Here is a 17,308-nt window from a genome sequence, read left to right as displayed (position 1 = left end):
ATAATGTCACATGAAAGGAGCTCCCAAAGAGAAGGCTTGCTGCTGGCTGACGAGAGCCCTAGAGAGTTTTCTTTTTGAAATTTTATTTTTATTCTGAACTTAACACTAAATAAAATGGAAATCCATATACACAGAACAGAAAAAGTTCTGTACTTGGAACTCTGTGTCTCTATGATGCATACATAGCTTGCTTATCTTCTTAAAGTAAATCATTTCAATCAAAAGCTTTCAAAGCTGTCCTGCTTATCTGTGCTTCCTTTTTGGACATCCTTCTATTCTTTGCATTAAAAAAAAAAAAAAGATTGCACAATGACCTTTTTATTTCTTTTCTTGCTGTCCTCCCACCCTCCTATACTGGGTTGGGGAGGGAGAATTGGCAGGGAGGAGGGTGAGGTATAGAAAAACAAAGCCTTGCTAACAAATATGCATGGCCAAGCAAAATTAATTCCTGCAAAGGCTGTGCCCAAAAATGTACGCTTTATTCTGCATCTTGAGTCCAACGTATCTTTCCCATTACTGACCCCCAACATTTCTCCTCCAAAATCTGGGCCTCAAAGTTAGGAGCTTCACCAGGCAACTCCAAGTATCCCTAAGCCTTTGGTCACAGATAGAAAATGAGAATGGCCTCCCCATAGATTCAGAGCCTTTTCCCCTTTCGTTTATCTGGCCCTGGCCCTCCTCACCATTGCACCTAATGCATACACAAGGGGGTTGGCTAAGTACAGAGAAATTTTAGAACTTGCCACAAGTGTGAATTAACATTGTTATGTTTATTTCGGTTTAGGTGAATAAGAACCAAAAGGCACAAACCAAATCACAGGCAAGGCAGCAAATGAAATTATTCAGTATCTACTCTGTATAAAAATATCATTAGGGGTTTGGCCCAGGTTTCAAGCATGAATTAGTCTTTTCTGGGCACTTCCTGTTCCACCCTTCTTTCCATGGACTCCCCCAGATGCTGAGGGTCTTCTGTAATTTCTTACTAATTCTAGGTCATGGCCAGAATTCCTCCTCTCCATTCTCTTGGTTCAAGAAAGAGTAAGGCCCTTTCAGATCTGAGCTTAGCGTCCAGTCGTCAGCTTCAAAAAGAATCTGCTCTCTTGATGGTCACCTGAACCCCAATTCAGCTGCTGTCCTGTGGATTTCACTCCCCCCTCCCCAGGAATTTGCTGAACTAATCTCTCTTCTGAACAGAGCTCTGTTCAGCTGTCCTGAAATGCCCCCACCGCTCTCTATTAGCCCATCGTGGGACTCTTAAATTCTCCATTCCCTTATCCTTAAAAGCATCAAGTTATGAGCCACGAGCTCCTTGACAGCAGAGACTGTCTTTTGTCTTTCTTTGTATCTTCAGTGCTTAGTGTAGTGCCTGGCACATGGTAGGTGCTTAATAAATGCTTTGAATGATTGATTATAAACTTTATCCAGCCTTCCAATAAGGGATAAACACATCACCTTCCCCAAGGGAATCACATTTCCAGTCCCCATCTACCTAACAGTATTTCTCAGATAAACATTATTATGATCATTCAAGCAGCCAGATGACATGGAGGTTAGAGTCAGGTCTAGAGTCAGGAAGTCTCATCTTTCAGAGTTCAAATCTGACTTGGGACATTTGCTAGCTGTGTGACCCTGGACAAGTTACTTTGCCTTGTCTGCCTCAGTTTCCTCATCTGTAAAATGAGCAGGAGAAAGAACTGGCAAACCACTCCATTATCTTTGCCAAGAAAACCCCAAATGGGGTCGCAAAGAGTTGGACATGACTAAAATGATTGAACAACAACAATAATCATTCACTACTGTATCTACAACTCTTTCCAGTTCATTTTTCAGCCTAAGACAGACTGGATATATTAAACGAATGGTTTTATTTTTTTTAATTTTTGTTAGCCACACAGTCTCACGGGGGAAAGAGATTACCCCAGGGGGGATTACCTAGCCCTTTCCCCAAGTCCCCCCTACCATAATCCAAGCAAGGAACCACCCTATATTTGACAGAACCTCATCTCTCACCATGAGAATCTGATCATTTTCACATTTTGAGATAGTCAATAAACATTTATAAAGTACCTATCATGTGTACCAAATAACTACTCCCACCCACACGTATCACCCCCAGTGCCAGATTGTAGTTTACCCTCACATTTCCTTTAAGTCATGGCTCTTATCCATTTTCCCTTCTACTCCTTTACTACCTCTTTCCAGATCTCCTTTTAGGCTCTATTGTCTATCTAGCCCTCTCTGTTTAAGTTTCTAGTTCTCTACTGAGCCATCTGGAGCTCCCAAGTTCTCACATCCAGAAAATGTCCGGAGAGGTCAAACACCTTTGTTTTTTCCATGATCTCCAGGGGGAAGGAGAAGAGATGGAGCTATCGCTGAGCGTCTCCTCCTGAACACTGGGATCCAAAATGAGTGACTCCCTCTCTCCCATATCTTGCTCCTGTCTTTTCTGGGAACCATCCTGCCCCACCACTTACACCCATAGCCAGGGTGGATCAGCCTGCAGAGACAATATTCAGCGCCTTCTCCCCACAAATCCCAACCCACGTCCCCATCTATGTGGGCTCAACCTACAGAAAGCCTCACCTGCCCATGTACCATCTCCAAAAACCGTGCTGGTGATGGGCTCCCAGGCTCTCTGACCCCCCAGCTCTCTGCGAGCTGGGTCAGGCTCAGGATATCAATGTCTCGGGGAAGCGCCAGCCTTGCCTTGGGAAGACAGGACCCGCGAGCAGGCACAGCAGGGCGTCTGATATGTCCCGTGGTTGTCTCATCTGAGTCCCAGCCCTGGGGGATTAGGGACGGATTGCTCTGAAAGCCTTCCCATCCCTCCCCACCCCCTCACCCAGTACTGGTGGTACTGTGCATTCCCATCTGGCAGCCTTCTGGCAGGTCACCAGGGAGGGATCATTGGGAATTGGACCTAGCTCTTTGGTGGGGGTTCTCCTGGTAGGGCTGTCCCAATCTCTAAGCCCAGCTAGTTGGACTAGGAACTCAGCCAGCATGGGGATGAATAGATAGGACAACAAGCCATTCCTGACTCAGGTGGGTGCAGTAAAGCTATTGCCTTGGACACGGGAATAGGCACCACTCCCAGGCATGATTCTCTCTCCCAGCCATGCACCTCTCTGGCAGATTGGTGGGGCCTAGGGTCCCCTTTTCAGAATATTTTTAAATGCATAAAATGAAATACAGACAGAGGAAACAAATTACACTGAAATGAAATTATCAAAATATTTTTTAAAAACAAGCCAATAGATCCTGAATTAAAAACCTTTGCTCTAATACAAGTCTTTCACTTTATAAATGAGGAAACTGAGGTCCCAGGAGGTTTACAACTTCCCCAGGGTCATACAGGTAGTGAGCATCAGAGGTTAGATTTGCATTCATGTCCTCTGACTAAACAACCAGGGCTCTTTCTACCTGGCCTCAGAACTTTAAGGGCTTCCCACAGTTAATATCTCTTACATCCATTCCACCCTACACACATACCTTCTGTATTCCCACTGCCATCACTTTAAGGCAGGTCCTTACTACCTGGACCAGAAGAGGGAGAGAGAGAGGGAAATAGGGAGAGGGGGGAGGGAGAGGAGAGGGAGAGGAAGAGGGAGAGGGAGAGAGGGGGAGAAAGAGAGATGGGGAGAGAGAGAGAGAGAGAGAGAGAGAGAGAGAGAGAGAGAGAGAGAGAGAGAGAGAGAGAGAGAGAGAGAGAGAGAGAGAGAGGAGAGAGAGAGAGAGAGAGAGAAGAGAGAGGAGGGAGGGGGAATCCTAGGTATCCCCAAGACCCTGTCAGAGGGTCTACAATATAAAAAACTATTTTTTATAATAATGCTAACACATTCTGATTTTCAAAATGATAACTGTTGAAGGAGATAAGTCATATAAAAATTCTTTGGTTAGTCCTCAATAATTTTTAAGAGAATAAATAATTCCTAAGAACAAAAAGTTCAAGAAATGCTGGCCTAGATGACTGAAGTAATCTTGTCAGAATTATTCTTATTCTCATCCTCTGTCAGCTCCAATCTGTCCTTGGTACTGCTGTCAGACATCTTTTTTTACCCACCAGTACAGATCTGGCTATCTTAAGCACTTCCAAGCTGTGTGACCCTGGGCAAGTCATTTAATCCCCATTGCCTAGCCCTTACCACTCTTCTGCCTTGGAACCAATACACAGTATTGATTCCAAGATTTTAACATTTTTTTTCTTAAATACAAAAATAAGAGTACCTCTTACCTTGCCAGCCTTATCTCACATTATTTTCCTCCAAGCACTGCTCTAGCTCCCCTGAATTATTCTCCCTCTCCCCTCAGCCTCCAACACATTCCATTTTCCAGTCTGTTATTTTTTTTTCTTCTGGCCATTCCTTGTGTCTGGGAAGGGTATCTGCCCTCCCTCTTTTACCTGCTGAATTCCTACCCACCTTTTAACACTTAACTCAAATGCCACTTCCTAAAGGAAGCCTTTTCTTCTGCCCAGAGGAAGAACTTTCTTCTCACCACCTCCACTCCATCCCCCCCTTTTGTTAACTCACACATTCCATTATCTCGTCTGTTATAAATACCTGTTGGAGTATCTTTGGGGATCATATTTGTGATTTCATTGGTATAGAGAACTCCAAGGGGAGAAATTCCCTCAGTTAAGGCAGGCCAGCACCCCCCTTTCAAGCTATATATCCTTGGAGAATTGCCTGGAACACTGAGGAATTGTAATGTGCGGGTTCCTACGGATGGCAAGTGTCAGAGGCAGGATTTGAATTCATATCTTCTTCCTGACCCCACTTTCTATCTATCTTATCCTCCTGACTCGACTACAAGCTCTATGATGTTGGGGATTACCTCTTATCCAAACTTGATCTCTCTGAAGCTGAGCACAGTATTTTGCATATACTAGATGCTTAATAAATGTCTTTTGTATTATGTTTAGGAGCCGGAGGATGGTCTTGGAATCACAGGTTTTAAAGCTGGAAGAAAAGATTTCTAGTCTAACCCCTACATTTTCTAGATGAGGAAACTGAGGCACAAAGCGATTAAGTGACTTCAAACTAAGCCTAGCAAATCTGAATGATCCTAAAGTCTCCTACTAAAATCCAGACCTCTGGAAGACAACAGACCACCCAGACTAGCCAATCTCCTTAGACCCCTCTCCTTTAACTAGTCTGCCCAGACTCCTGTGACCCCAAGATTTCCCTTAACTAGGATGTCAGAGCTGAAAGGTGACTCAGAGAGCATGTAGACCAGCTCCCTCCTCTTACAAATGGGGAAACCAAGGCCCAGAGAGGCCAAGAAATTTGCCCAAAGTCACCTAATCGGTAAAGTAGCCCGGTGGGACCTAGAACCCAGTCCGGTGTTCTGACACCCAGTCCTTCCGAGGCTGAGGCTGAAATCACTGCCTCACTTCCCCCCTCTCTCAAGAAATCAGTGTTCCCTGTTCTGCACTAACTGGTTCTTGTCCCCCAAAGCAGCTACAGAGAAGAAAGGAGGAAGGTCAGGGTACAGCTTTCTCTACCTCTCGGGACTTCATGGGGATGTTTCCAATCGGCTTTAGAAGAAACTCCAAGTAGCCAGTAGAGGGGGCCGGGTGTCCACAGAACTAGGAGAAGCCAGCCGCCACGGGAAGAAAGAAGCGGGGTTGGCAGGCTGGGGTTTCCAGGCCTCTCTAATGAGCTTCCCACAAGATCCACAGGGCTTGCACGCTGGTCATCTGGTTCCGTACTTGGGGACGCAGCCAGATACTCGGCCCTTAAATACAGAGCGTCAGCAAGATTAAGCCAACCGTCGGTATCCGGCAGCTCAAGTTGGAGCAGGGAGATAAGAGCTGCTGGTTGGTATCTTGGGGTTCCCTGCTGCCAAAAACATAGGGTGGGGGTATCACCCTGTACCCATGACGACCTGGATCTATGAGTCATGAGCTCTATAAAAACCTAATAAATATTTGTCATTGATGATGACTGGGACTTTCTGAGGTCAGGAAGCTGGGTGAAAGTGACTTCATATGGGACAGCTGGGAGGCTGAGGGGATAGATAGAGCACCAGTCTGAAATCATGAGGATGTGGGTTCAAATTTGGCCTCAGATAATTCCTAGCTGTGTGACTCTGGCCAAGTGACTTAACCCTGATTGACTAACCCTTGCCCCTCTTTCTTACAAGTTATTATTTTTTTTTAAACTTTTACCTTCCATCTTGGAGTCAATACTGTGTATTGGCTCCAAGGCAGAAGAGTAGTAAGAGCTAGGCAATGGGGGTCAAGTGACTTGCCCAGGGTCACACAGCTGGGAAGTGTCTGAGGCCAGATTTGAACCTAGGATGTCCCATTTCTAGGGCTGGTTCTCAATCCACTGAGCTACCCAGCTGCCCCCTCTTACAAGTTATTACTAAGACAAAAAGTACAGGTTAAAAAAAAAAAGAGAGATGATATACCCTAAGTTTATATGGAAGAATGGAAGGCTAGAATTTAGGGGTGGGGTCTAAGGGATGGAAGAGGGCCAAGAACCCAGAACACTCCTCAGATTTTAGATCCAGAGGTCTTAATCTGGAGGCCACAGATGGATTTCATGACACTAGATGTGGGGGAATTAAATGTATATTTCAATATAACTAGTTTCTTTTGTAATGATATATATTTTACTTTTGCATTTAAAATAGGATTCTGAGAAAGGGTTCATATGCTTTACCAAACTACCCAAGAAACTGATGACATAAAAAAGGGTAGGTTAGATGTAAGCTACAAATTCATCTATAAGGCAGATTTTTATATGTAAACAGTTAAGAGTGACAAATCAATTGGTTTATCAACCCATCCTTACTGAGCACTGACTAAGTGCCATGCCTTAAACTAGGATGTTATGGGAATTACAGAAGCATAACCCATGGTCCCTCTCTTCACAGCTGAATTAGAAAGAAAAAGACAGAGAAAAAAAATAACACAAGACATTAATACCAGTAAAGATAAAGACAGAAGAAATGTCAGAGGGCAATCTAAGATGTCAATCCTTATTCAGGACCTACTATGTGCCGGGACCATAATCTCATGGATAAAAGAGACCTTAGGGGTCATCTAATGCACAGGCTTTTAACCATTTTGGTGTCATGGATCCCTTTAGCAATTAGGTGAAGTCTGTGGATTCCTTCTCAGAGCAATTTTTTTTTTTGATGACAGTAGCAAGATAGTGTTTAATAAACCCAAAGATCCCAGCTTTTGGGACAAGAACCCACTATTTGACAAAAACTGCTGGGAGAATTAGAAAATAGTATGGGAGAAATTAGGTTTAGATCAACATCTTATATCCTATACCAAGATTAATTCAGAGTGAGTAAATGACTTAAATATAAAGAGGGAAATCATAAGAAAATTAGGTGAACATTGTAAAAATAAAATTGGTGAGTTCTAAAAATAAAATATTTAGATGGAAAAACGGTTCAATATAAATTCAGAACTTTTCAAAACTGTTTAACTTGCCAATCAGGTTCAAAGTGTTTGGATACTTTTGATAGAGGTAATCAAAAGTATTCTCAGTGAGGAAGTGAAGTTCAAATGTGAACTTCCCTTCAGTGCCAGGCACAAGGATGCTAAAGAGACTCTTATTATAAACATAAAATGTTTATTGAAATATATAAGGATAAATAAAGGGTTTCTAATTCTAAGGGATTCTAACTCCACCCAAATAAACTCCCAGGTTCTGCAAGGAACTGCTTCTCCTGTGTTTCACAGGCTACACTAATCCTCCCTGATCTGACTAACACAAATTTATACTATCTAAATAAAACTACCGCTAATATCCTTATAAATCTTAACTTCGCCTTCAAATTATAAAATAGTAAAGGCAAGCTGGTTGAGTCTCAACAAGAATCCAATTAGGACTCTGAGTCTGTTAAACCAAAGACCAGGTTTTTCTTTGGTCTTCTCAGTAAACAATCTATAAAAACCGCATAGATATTCAATAGTGTTTCCCAAGTTGGGAAAGGAAAACACTGAGTCCTTCAGATCTTTCCCTCAGAGAGAGAGGCAAAGATGTTCCCTCCTCCAGACCTGAGAGAGTCTCTGAGAGTGTCTCTGCCAACTGCCAGAGAGAGTAATTGACATAGAAAACCGGTTATAACTGTCACCGGTTGAAATTAACTTGCTCTCTCAGCTCTGCTTCAAACTCCAGTTCTTTTTTCAAGCAGCCACTTTACTTCTTATCCCTAAACTACTAAAACAATACTTATTTTCTAATATCATCCTTACAATTTCCTCCATATGCTCACTATTCTATGTAATTCTAAAGCTAAATCTAACATTATTATGTCTTCTAAAAATAGTCTTAATCTTATCCTATTCTTATTGCTATACTTTATCTATGCTAATCTGTACTAGAGATATAAATGAAAGAAAAGAAAATTTCAATGAAAACAAATAATCAATGAAAACATTTGCTCAGAGCAATTTTTTAAAAGCACATACCTTCTATCTTAGTATCAATTCTAAAACAGAAGAGTGGCAAGGGCTAGCAAACTTGGTTAAATGACTTGGCCAGGGTTACACAATTAAGAAGTGTCTAGATCAAATTTAAAACCAGGTCCTCTCAACTTCAGGTGTCCTCTATCCACTGTGCTAGGGTAATGTCTTTAAATGTGTAAAATAAATACATAATATGATCAGGAAAACCAATTATATTACAATAAAGATGGAATTTTTTCCCATCCAAATTCAGAGACCCCTTGAACTCTCCATCTGGACTCCCAAGGTTGGAGTCCTGGGTTAGGAAGAACCCCTCACTTAAATACTTCCAAGAAGACACCGGCTCTAATTTTGATCCTCCTGCATACATGTTAAGAAATGTTTCCTTGACATGCCATAGGTTTAATTCAATTAATTTATTAAGTGCTTTATGGAGAGCACTGTACTCAGTGCTAGATGTGACAAAGTTTAAATAAAGTAAGGGATGGTTGGACTCTTGGAGTCTAGCAGAAGTAAAAGAAAATGGCCTCAGCCACTTCCTAGCTGTGTGACCCTGGGCAAGTCACTTGACCCCCATTGCCTAGCCCTTACCACTCTTCTGCCTTGGAGCCAATACACAGTATTGACTCCAAGATGGAAGGTAAGGGTTTTTATTTAAAAAAAAAAGAAGTAAAAGAAAAATATGCAGATGACTATGATAACAGAATAACATGAAAATATATTTGATTGGTATTTTTTTAAATGATATGTGAAGGTCAAAGGAAAAATGATCATTGCTGAGAACAGGGTCCAAGGTAGTCTTCAAAGAGGACTTGGGGTGGAGAGAAGGAAATAAACATTTATAAAGCACATACTAGGGACTACTAGGTGGCTCAAGGGCTAGAGTGCCAGGATTAGAGCCAGGAAGACTCATCTTCCTGAGTTCAAATTTGGCCTTTGATACTTACGAGCTGTGTGACTATAGGCAAGTTGCTTAACCTTGTTTGCCTCAGTTTCCTCATCTGTAAAATGAGGTAGAGAAGGAAATGGTAAACTATGCCAGTATCTTTGCCAAGAAAACCCCAACTGGAGACACAAAGAGTCAATCATGACTGAAAACGACTGAACAACAACAAAGGACCTACTTTGAGTTGGGCATTGGGCTAAGCCCTTTACAAATCAATCTACAACAGCCCTGGGAGGTAGGTACTGTTATTAACCCCATTTAGTAAAATTTCCTCAACAGTAATTAAGAAAATTGCTGTAGACAGAGATTAATGGTCCTAGATTGCCCAGGATCATCCCTAGTAACTGTCTTCCCTGAGTCACACAGCTAGTAAGTGTCTGAGACTGGATTTGAATTCGGGTCTCTTTGACTCTAGCTCCAGTGAACTCTCCACTGCACTCCCTAGTTTCCTAATTAAGAGGTAAGTCAGAGGGGAGCAGTCTCTCTGGATATAATAGAAGTCAACGCATTTCCTTTCCTTTCCTTTCCTTTTATTTTATTTCATCAGGGCCAGTGGAGAGCAATGTGAGACTCTATTCTGGGATATTAACCCCTTTAAGTATAAAAGACCATTAACACCTCCCCCTGGCACATACATCTGCTTTTTTTCAGGCCCTATAAAATTTCTACCTTTAACCTTTTTTTCATATGTGAAAGGAGACAACAGCTTTGGAAAATGATGGAAGGGCGGAGTGAGCTAAGCCCAGGGAATCTCTGTAGCCAGAGACATTACTCACTATGCCAAGGACATATTTTAAGGATCATTAGGATTCCTAAGCATCAGTGTACCCTTCAGCATGTCAGTCAAATGTCCTGGGAACTTTTTCCAGCATCCCCTAGGATCCTGCAATCACTCCTGTTAGGAAGTCTCAGTTCTACCCCAGGGAGAACTTTTTGCTCAGCACATTTACCCAGCAGCAGGTGGGAGAAAGAAATCAGCATCTGTTAAAAGGTCAGGAAAAGATCGGGTAATGGGTGGCAGACAGGCTAGCAGGAGACATAACAGCATCTCTGGCTTATACTTCCCTCTGCTGCTCTGTTCTCTTATGGGGGTGACAAAAAAAGTTCTGCCCTGGGGGTAACAAAAAAAGGGGAATCAGAAGAAAACGAGACCTAATTCCCTCTACCAAATGATGCTTACTAGCTATGTGACCAGTGGAAAGTCATTTAACTTCTCTGAAATTGTTTCCTCATCTGTGATGGGGATATTAATAGAGCCTACTTCACAAGGTTGTTTCAACTGTTGTTCAGTTGTTTTTCAGTTGTGACCCCATTTGGGCAAAGATATTAGAGAGATTTGTCACTGCCTTCTCCAGATCATTTTATAGATGAGGAAACTGAGGCAAACAAGAGTTAAATGAGTTGCCCAGGGTCAGCTTTAAAGCAATATAGAATTAGGGAGCAGCTGGGTGGCTCAGTAGATTGAGAGCCAGACCTAGAAACAGGAGGTCCTGGGTTCAAATTTGACTTCAGATACTTTCTAGCTATGTGTCCCTGGGCAAGTCACTTAACTATTGCCCAGTCTTGACCATTCTTCTGCCATGGAACACAGTATTGATTCTAAGACAGAAGGTAAGGGCTTAAAAAAAAGGGATGCAGAATCAGATTACTCACTGACTCAGGGAGGAGGGGAGGAAAGGAGAGAGAATTTAGATCACAGAATGTCAGAAAACGAATGTTAAAAATTGTTTCTAAATGTAATTGGGAAAAAATAAAGTGATATAGAAAGGTTAGCTATTATTTTTCTTTCAGACCCAGAGAAAGATCTAAAACACAAGATGATAGAACCTCTTGTTCCTGAAAGAGTCAGGGGTTCTGTATATACTGAGTAGAGAAACTCAGCACCGAGCAGCTCTGCTTTCAGGATATTGATACCACAAAATAGGTTGTCAATTAGCATCTGTTGAATGAATGGATGAATGGAGAGATGGATGGATGGATAGATGGATGAATGGGGGAATAAAGAAAGAAATTAACATCAAGGTCTGAAGCAGGCAGAACAAAGTCATAATGTCATTCACACCCTTCTTCCCTGTGGTCTCAAAGGTCATAATGAAAATTAACAACTCTAAGTCCTGAGAACTCTGCTCAATGCAACACTCAGCTGTAATTGCAGAGGACTGATGACAAAGCCAGCTACCCACCTCCTGAAAGACAGCTGAAGAACTCAAGGTGCACATATTTTCAGACGTGGTGTGAATTTTAGATTTACTCCACCCTGCTTAGTATTTGGAATTCTAGCAACCAGGAATGTATACACCCCCACTTAAGGATTAACTGTAGGGGAGGATGGCCTATGACTGGCATGTGCTAGCAAGTGACAATTCAGAAACAACTGACTGACCCCCTGGGCTGTCCTAAGCCAAGTTTAAGCCACCATTGGTACATGTGAGACACAGGAAGTGATGTAAAGAACTGCCTATATATTTCATGTGACTTCCTGTGAACTCTCTCTTGGCAGAGTTGGGAGCTTTTGGCAGCGTTTGGCAGGCTTTCAGCTTTGGTGGACTTTGGCAGTGGAGTTTACTGGGAGGAGCTCTGTAGCATGGTTTAGGTTAGGTGGTTTCCCTGAATAGACCTTGGTGAGTTATAAGGCTGACTCTCCTTTTCCTTGACCTTCTGAAGGTACTATCCTTCAAGGAGGCCCCTCATCGTGGAGCAGGCCTCTTGGCTAGAAGCCAAGCTAGATTTAATCTTCTGAGAAGGCCCCTTGGCTGAGATCTCTGAACTCCCCCTGGCTTAGGCCAGGCCAGAGCAGATCTTCTACCCTTTCCCTCTTCTCCCTCTTCTTAATTTCTTCCTTCTATTGTAAATAAACCACCATAAAATCCCTTACTGACTTCAGTATTTCGTTGGGATTGAATTTAAATCCCTGGCAACCGCTAATATAATATATTCAGTCTCAACCCCTAATTTTACCCCTAACAATGACCAATGTGAGAATTTGATTTGCTTGACTGTATATTTGTTACAAGGATTTTCTTTTTCTTTCTTCTTGTAGGGGAGGGGAGATGGGAGAGGAAAATGCTTGTTAACTGAAAAAATATATTTAGAAATAAAGAAAAATTTAAAAGAAAAACACAAGTTTATATAAGGTAAACTCTGACAGGGACAACACCCTCAAAAAGGTAGTCCTATTGAGAGATAACCTCTCTGGGAGAGTTCAGGAGACTCTCCAACTCCTAAAAAAAGGTTTAGATGCTTGTTGAATGACTAAAAGTTAGCTTTAACCTGCTCTGAGGTTCCTTCTATAGAACTTTCTTTTTTTCTTTCTGGGAGAGAAGAAAAAGACAATATGTATCCACCTAGACTCTACCTGGGGTGTCAACAATGTGATTCCAACAACAATGAAAGGAGAAAGAATGAAGAAGGCTTGGAAAAAAAGACAAAAAATCAAAACGGCAAACTGGTTTGGGGAAGGATGAGATGTGTTTTTTCAAATAAAAATGCTGTTTACTCTAAATCCTAAAAACCTTGCAACTCTGAATTCTGGGGGTCCAGAACTAGAATAGAAGAAATTCCATGGCCCTGCTGCCTCTCCTTTGAAACAGCTCAGACAAAACACATGGTGTCCACAGAACTGCAGTGTCTCAGAGACGTAACTGAATTTTAATAAAATCTGTTTGTACTTCCTGTATGCCAACTATAGGAAGGCACCATGGCTTCTACATATCTCATTTCCCTGAAAGTCAAATCTAGCAAGACAAGTGGGCCCCTCTCTGCCTCAGAGAGGGATCTTGGAGAGACCTCTGAGATCAGAGGGACTTCTTAGACAATAGTGTGGCATTATAATAGAGTCACAAGACTTGGATTCAAATTACACCTTTGCTACTTAGTACCTGTATGACCCAGGGCAAATTATTTAGTCTCTCTTGTTCTAAGTTTCCCCATCTACAAAGTCAGGAGCCTGGAATAAATTTAATTCAACATTTAAGAGATTACCTACTATATGCAAGGAACTATGTAGGACTTTGAGATACTGAGGGAGGAAAAACCAAAGCAATTACTCAAGAAGGTTACATTCTACTGTCTCCTCTTAGCTCTAAACCCTACAAAATTATAACCTTCCTTAGTGCAGTGTTTTGCATATAGTAAGCACTTAATAAATGTTTTCATTATATTTGATTGTATTAATCTGGTATTATTGCCATTCTTCATTTGAAATCTCCTGCTCATCCAGAATTTCTATTGTTTTTCCACTTTCTTTATTTTGCTAACATTTCACTTCTCTTTCAGTGTTCTCTCTCCAACCCCAGATCTATATGATTTGGGCCTTAGTTTCTTCATATGTAAAATGAGAATGGAGAGAGGGGAGAGAAAAGATGGCTTCTGAGGTCCCTTCTATATGATTTTTTTAACTACCTCATTTTTATTTTTTCCATTTTTATTTTTCTTCTCTTTTCTCACCACTCCTCCCTCTCCCACCTATTTTCCCCTTCGTTCTTCTTTCTGATTTCCAATAATATAAAGCCACACCAGTTGTGGGGAGGGGGGCACTGGCTGTAGGTGCAAACAGTATCCAAAGTTGCTAAATTCAGTGACTAGGCACCTTGAGCACCGGAAGCCTGGACCATACCAAGGGAATCTGTTCCCCACCCTCTCCACCAAGATTCCTCCTTCAAAAGCTGGAGATTGACATTATAAAAATGAAAATGAATAGCATTCCTTTTTGTTAACAAATGAGAATGACTAAAGTAGAAAGTGATACACAGTACCAAGGGTAACATTCTCTCAGGAAATGCCCTTTGAGAGGGGTTGCATTTTCTGTGTCCACACACAACAAGAAGATGAATCCCCCTGGCCCCTCCTTTAAAAACAAATAAACAAAACCCCTCATCTTCCATCTTGGAACTGTTACTAAGAACTGGGTCCACAGCAGAAGATGGCTAGGCAACTGGGGTTAAGTGACTTGCCCAGGGTCACATACCTAGGAAGTGTCTGAGGCCACATTTGAACCCAGGACTTCCTGTCTCTGGATCTGGCTCACTAACCACTGAGCTACCTCTCTGTTCCATCTTTTTTTAAGGTTAAAAAAAAAAGTGCTGGGTTTGCCTTTAATTCTCCTCTCTCTGGATAGTCCACAAGTCAATATTCCTTATTTTCTCTCTTTCCTACATCTTTATTTACTGCCAAATATGGCCTCCATAAAATCTCACAGGATCCTAGATAAAGAGGTAGAAGGGCCCTCCAAAGACTATCACCTTCATTCTACAGATGAGGAAACTGAGGCCCAGGGAGGCCAAGTGATTTGGCTAGGGTATCAAGCAGAAATGGCTAGAGGCAGAATTTGAACTCAAGTCCTCTGAGTCTAAGGGCTAGTGGGTTTAGGCTACCAAATTTAATTTTATACTCACCATGTATACAGCCTTATGCTATGCACTGAGGATGCCAAGAAAGAAACAGAATGGTTTTTGTTCTGAAGGAATAAAATAGGGGCCAGGGAGAATAGAACATGGACACAGAAAAATAAATTGAAAGGCGATCCAGCATGGAATCAAATCTCCTTGAGGATGAATTAGGACAACAAGGGTACCAGGTTTCCTTGGAGTAGACTGGGAACCCTCGCCACACGTGACCCAACGCAGACAAGCTTTGAGCGCCGTACCGGGTGGTAAGGAAGCTGTAACTTTGCTGCTTCAGGGAGAGCTGTCTATACAAATGTATCTTGGGCAGAACTCTCTGTTGGAAGTCCTTCTTGAGTAAAAGGGTGGGTGGGGAGGTGGGTGGGCATAACACTGACACCATCCCGGAGACTGTTCCATGGAAACAGCCATTCACTCGAGCTAGTAGAGGCAAACCAAAATTTGTGCCAGGCAGGGGAAAAGATACTTGATTTCACATATTTCACATTCATGGAGACTGCCACAGGGAAGGAGAGGCTGGGAAAAAGCCAAAGATCCAGGGAGGAAGCCAGATTTCCTTCTCTTTAAGGAAAAAAAAAAAGAAATCTTTCCTTTCCTTTTTTTTAAACTCTTACCTTCTGTCTTAGAATTGATATTCAGTATCAGTTCCAAGACGGAAGAGCCAGAAACCTGATGGTCAGGTCTGCAGATAGAGAGGAGCCCACTGGACCACCATCTTTGACTTCAAACCTGTGTGCAGAGTGGTGGGACCCTTCTGTGACTGACATGGATATAATCTAATCACAGCCTGATGTCCCCTTGTTGTGGGTCTGATGATCTCTCTTTTTTTTTAAACTCTTACTTTCCATCTTAAAATCAATACTGTGTATTGGCTCCAAGGCAGAAGAGTAGTAAGAGCTAGGCAATGGGGGTCAAGTGACTTGCCCAGGGCCACACAGCTAGGAAGTATCTGAGGTCACATTTGAACCCAGGACCTCCCATCTGCATCTACAGAGTCATCTAGTTACCCCCAATTTTTCTCTTAAAACCGTATTCTTGGGATTATGTAGGGATAGCTATTCTGGAGACAGGAGCCTTTTATAGACTCCTTCCAACTGAGCATCTGATTTTTATCACGGGCTATCTTTGTGCTGAGGGTACCATCAAGGGGCTTGTCTGGCAAGTCTTAGTTTGGGCAGAGGATAGTTCCACAATGCCATCCCCCAAGGAGTTAATAGAAAGGTGCAGCATCCAAATCATATGCAGGGCTGAAGCTGTCTTTCTCAGGCTAGGAAGAAACCTTATATAATGGAGTTAATGTTACAGGCAGTTGTCTTTCTAGGACAGGGTTCGCCTTTCCAGCAGCCCTAAGGAGGCCTCCTCGTCACAATATCGCCTTGGATCTGAATTTGCTTTTTGCTATGGGACTCGGTGAATTATTCACCAGCTGTGAAGGCAGCCCTGGATTTGGTATAGGGTCTGATCCAGGCAGTGGGCTGCAAAAAGAGGAAGATGGAGACTTGACGTGCTCTCATTCAGACCTCTTTAGTAGCTAGATTGGCAGGGAGGCTAGAGGGAATAGAAGGAATAGGGAATGTCTTGCTCAGTTAGTCAAGGATGCTAAAAACTCTAACTTCAGGACAAGTTGATGGCAGCAACCCCCCTAGAAATGGGTCTCCCCTCCCTGCCCAGTCCCCAATTCTTCTGTGGATCCACTGAGAGTGTGCCATACTCAGAGGCTCAGTGTATCACTTTGGATTTAGTTTGAGGAATTCCTCAGTTTCCCAGGGGCCTGGAAGGACGTATATGCATGTGTGTCTCTGTTTCTATTTCAAGTCACTCTTCCCCTCCAAGCAGAAAGAAAGCCCAGACTTAAGTTTATACAGGAAAGTCAGGGGTTGGGTCGGGGTAGGGTGGAGAAGCAGAGATCGGATTCATGATACTGTATTTCCATTGCCTCATCAGGCAGCAGAAGGGTCCAGGGTCACATTTCACTTCTCAGGCATGTGGCCGGATCCAGGGAAGAATTTGCTTTGGTGACTAGGACTACAGAGTTAACTCCCACGGCCCCCACCCACCCTGCCAGACCAGGCTCCTCTCGGTCTGGAACCCAATGCCAGAGAGCTCCTTCACCCCTGGCTGTTATTGGCTCTGGCACAGAGAGGCCTGACACCTGAGACTGCTGTACGCCTTCCTCCCAGGCAAAGAGAATCAGTGGGTGGTGAGAGAACCAAAGCAGGAATGGATGGAACCCTGGAGAGGAGACTAAGAAAACTAACTCGGCAGTTCTCTCTGTTTGGACTGGCTTTACATCTAAATCTTTACTGCTACTGATAGCCAAGGGAATTCTGAAGAATGATGAGCTAAGAGACAGGGAGTCAGAAAGGAGAGGCCTGGATCACTACTCCTTCCAGGCCAGATACCCACAAACAATTTGCTTAAGGATTCTTTGTACCCTAAGTTTTCTCCTTCATATACTTTGGGAAGTTATACTTCTAAAGGGGGCTAGCAAGAAAGGAAGGAAGAAAGGAGGAAAAGAAAGATGAA

General features: G+C 42.7%; 1 protein-coding gene across 2 annotated transcripts in view; it reads right to left on the bottom strand.

Moving 5' to 3' along the window:
- Nucleotides 1–17,308, bottom strand: part of TMCC2 (transmembrane and coiled-coil domain family 2) — a 66,149-nt gene that overhangs the window by 18,460 nt on the left and 30,381 nt on the right. The window contains exon 1 of one of the 2 annotated variants that reach the window (XM_007481252.3): nt 5,504–5,846. The exons of the other annotated variant lie outside the window; for it this stretch is intronic. Coding sequence (XP_007481314.2) covers nt 5,504–5,518 — 15 coding nt within the window. The 5' untranslated portion in view covers nt 5,519–5,846. Of the gene's footprint in view, nt 1–5,503; nt 5,847–17,308 lie in introns of those variants that run through there. 2 annotated transcript variants of the gene reach the window in all.

The sequence above is a fragment of the Monodelphis domestica genome, chromosome 2 (assembly GCF_027887165.1).
Source record: "Monodelphis domestica isolate mMonDom1 chromosome 2, mMonDom1.pri, whole genome shotgun sequence".
NCBI lineage: Eukaryota > Metazoa > Chordata > Mammalia > Didelphimorphia > Didelphidae > Monodelphis > Monodelphis domestica.
The sequence above is the reverse complement of the archived record's forward strand: the minus strand, read 5'-3'. Positions and strand labels throughout refer to the sequence as shown.